This window comes from Micromys minutus (genome assembly GCF_963924665.1).
Source record: "Micromys minutus genome assembly, chromosome: 22".
NCBI classification, from domain to species: Eukaryota; Metazoa; Chordata; class Mammalia; order Rodentia; family Muridae; genus Micromys; species Micromys minutus.
Genome location: NC_137957.1, coordinates 5,852,025 through 5,855,387, shown reverse-complemented (window position 1 = coordinate 5,855,387; position 3,363 = coordinate 5,852,025). Strand labels below are relative to the sequence as shown.

General features: G+C 37.2%; 1 protein-coding gene across 1 annotated transcript; it reads right to left on the bottom strand.

The window, feature by feature from the left end:
* Positions 1–2,126: 2,126 nt before the first annotated feature.
* On the bottom strand, positions 2,127–3,065 carry LOC308434726 (olfactory receptor 6C2-like; the record flags this gene model as incomplete). The annotated part of the gene is made up of 1 exon (XM_080935118.1): positions 2,127–3,065. One exon carries the CDS (start codon positions 3,063–3,065, stop codon positions 2,127–2,129), a length of 939 nt encoding a protein of 312 aa, XP_080791244.1.
* Between the last annotated feature and the right edge of the window lie 298 nt (positions 3,066–3,363).

The window sequence follows — 3,363 nt, the reverse complement described above, 5'->3', positions numbered from 1 at the left end:
ACATAAAACTTTATTTTCCCAATTACAGAACATGAAAACAATGAAAGACTACCACTTAATAGCATTTCAACAATTTGGTCCAAGTTACTTTTATGATGATTACTAGATGTTTCTCATCCAACCATCTCAAACTCATCCATGACTTTCACAGTTTCCCCAGAAAAAAATAAAAAAGAGTATTCCATCACAGAAAAATACTTACATATGTTACAAGCTCCATAAATTTAAGACATGAACATAGCATGTTGTTTTCTTTGTAGACTACTTTGCATGTATCTGTGATGATGCAGTATTCTGAAAATACCTTTTACATCCTAAGAATCTTGAACTTTTGCTGCATTTCATAGGTGGAGTTAATAATATACCTTGAAGTCCCTTATCCCTTAAGACTGCTATCCTACTGTGTACCCAAACTGTTGGATTAAACTGCCTTTAAGAGGAAAAATATAAAAACCAACATTATTTGCCTTGAATTTTTTATATATTTAACTTTTACTACCTAAGTTAATATATAGTTACAATTTCAAACTATGTACTCTACAATGCTCCTGACCTAGGTAACATCCACACATCAATTGTCGAAAGTAGCAAAACATAAGTTGTAACCTATTTTCTGAAAACTACCATAAAGTTTGAAAGCAAATCTTTATAGATATTGGTTGATAAACAATGTTTGTTATTTCGGTTGGTTGGGATCAGCTGGAACAGTTACTTAATCTCTCTAAAGATGTTAGTTTTCTGTAAAGTACAGTCTCTCTTCTCATGTGATACTTCTGAGTTGTTCAATAAAGAGTAAAGCTGTTTGTTAGGAACAGATAGATACACAGCTAGTCAGTCACAGAAAACACATACAGGAACATTCATTTCATATGATGCACATGCACCTTCACCTGCACTCACACACAGACAATTAGACACAGAGACTCACTGAAAGAGACAGATACAACCACAGACAGACATCTACAGGGACAGACTACCAATACTGATACAGGCATCAACAGACTAATGCAACAGACAGAGGATGAAAGACACAGGGAATATAATGTGGAGCCTTCAAATCTTGACTCACTCTTGGTTAAATGACACCAAGGGAAAGTGCCTTTTTTTCTTTTCTTAATGAGACACCACTGCATTATTGGTAACTTAGAGTTAATTGCTAATGCATGTAATCTGTGCACATATCTAAGTAATTACCCTGATCTTGCATCTTTCTTCCTGTATAGTCACCAAGAAAGGTCATATATCAGCTCTATCTCAAAGGAATGTTTTTGTTCCCAACTTCAGCCTTCTCTACAAATTTTCAACAAAACCAACTGAATTGTCTCATTTTCCTTTTGTTTTTTTAATAAGGTATTTTGATCTCAAACACTGCCTTGCACAGTGGGGCTCTTCAGAGAAGCATATCATACAGATGAACATTAACATCTCCGATACTGATATATTGATGGCACTGAATAGATCATCCCTAATGCCTGAATTAGCAGCTGAAGGTGAGTTGAACTTCAGTTCCTTGATTAGGGCAAGATTGTTATACAGGACAGATTAGGAGGGGAAGATGTTTAGTTTTCAGGGAAAGGGAAGCTCATGTGTGCACCAAGCAGTGGTAGGCTTGTCAGCATCCCTATTGTGTGTATTCTGAGATGACCCAGTGAAATGTCAGCACTGAAAGTTGTTGCTGCTTAGCATTGAAACTTTGATCACATTAAAATGTAGTATAGGTTTTTTTAAAAATGTCTATAATGACTCTTGATGAGTCAGTCAAGAAACTCAAGTATTCCCAAGAAGCAAGACATGATATAAGGGATTTAATGAGTGAAACATGGGTGTTGAGATTCCACATCTTGAGAAAGCCACACAACCAGAGACACAACTGTTGTTTGCATGCCTTTTGTATGATATTGGAAATGCATCTTTGGAGAATACAATAATAGAAGAAACTATTATAAATAAAACAAACTTAAAAGATTGTGAAACAACTTACTTGATTTTCATTTTTGGATTATGAGAGAAAACAGTTCCTTATGGAGAAAAAAATCTCAAATCTCTGTGGTAAGAGGAAAGCACAGACTGTCAAGTCTGTGGATTGGATGCTAAGTTAGACTTAAATTCAAGTCAGCTTGAAAAACTTACTTCTTTGTGAGAAAGAGGATTCGTTTTACTGTTTCCTTGAATGCGTCTTTTACTTGCTTGTTTCGAAGTGTATAAATGAATGGGTTAAGCAAGGGTGCAACTGAAGTTGTGAGCACAGATACCACTTTGTTGATGGCCACCCCTTCCTTTGCTGAAGGTTTGATGTAGATGAAAATGCAGCTGCCGTAGGTGATGGAAACCACAATCATGTGGGAAGAACAGGTAGAAAAGGCCCTTTTCCTTTGTTGGGCAGAAGGAAATTTTAAAATGGTCTTGATGATGTATGTGTAGGAGAGAACAACACATACCAGAGTTATAATGAGTGTCAGTATGGCAAAAGCCAAGACAATCTTCTCTATAAACACAGTGTCTGAGCAGGTTATCTGTAGAATAGGAGAGACATCACAGCCAAAATGATCAATCTTGTTCGAGTTACAGAACTCCAGCTGGAAGCCGAGGCCAAGAGGTGGAAAGATGATCAATAGGCTTGCAAAACAACAGGAGAGGACTAGAACTGTGCACACTCGGTTGTTCATGATGGTTGTGTAGTGCAGGGGCTTGCAGATGGCTACATAGCGATCGTAGGACATGGCGGCCAGAAGGAAGAATTCTGTTGCCCCAAAGAAGACAACAAAAAACAGCTGCGCAGCACAAGCATTGTAAGTGATGGTGTTATCTCCTGTAGCCATCATGTACAGGAATCTGGGAATACAAACAGTGGTGAATGAAACTTCTAAGAAAGAGAAATTTCGGAGAAAAAAGTACATGGGTGTTTTGAGATGGGGATCCAAGAGTGTCAGGGTGATAATGGTGAGGTTCCCAGTCACACTCAACATGTAGGTGAGAAGCAAAAACAGAAAAATTAGAACCTGTAGCTTTGGGTCATCTGTCAGCCCCAGCAGGATGAATGTTGTTATTGCTGTATGATTTCTCATCCCTGCCTGGTGTGAAGTCATTAGTATTTGGACCTGAAGAGAGAAATGTCAGAAGAACCTGGCAATGTAACCTGATTGAAGACATCACAGCCAATGAGCCTGTAGACATGCAGCTTTCTTTCACTTGACAATCGATTTGTTAATACAGCTGTGTCATCGGTGTCCTTGTTGGTGGCTTCTATGAAAATATTTGTATCATTCTTATGTATATAATTTTTGATATTTCTACATTATCTAAATTTCAAATAGAAACTAAATCAAACATTAATTATGTATTTGTGTAACATACAATTGTCTC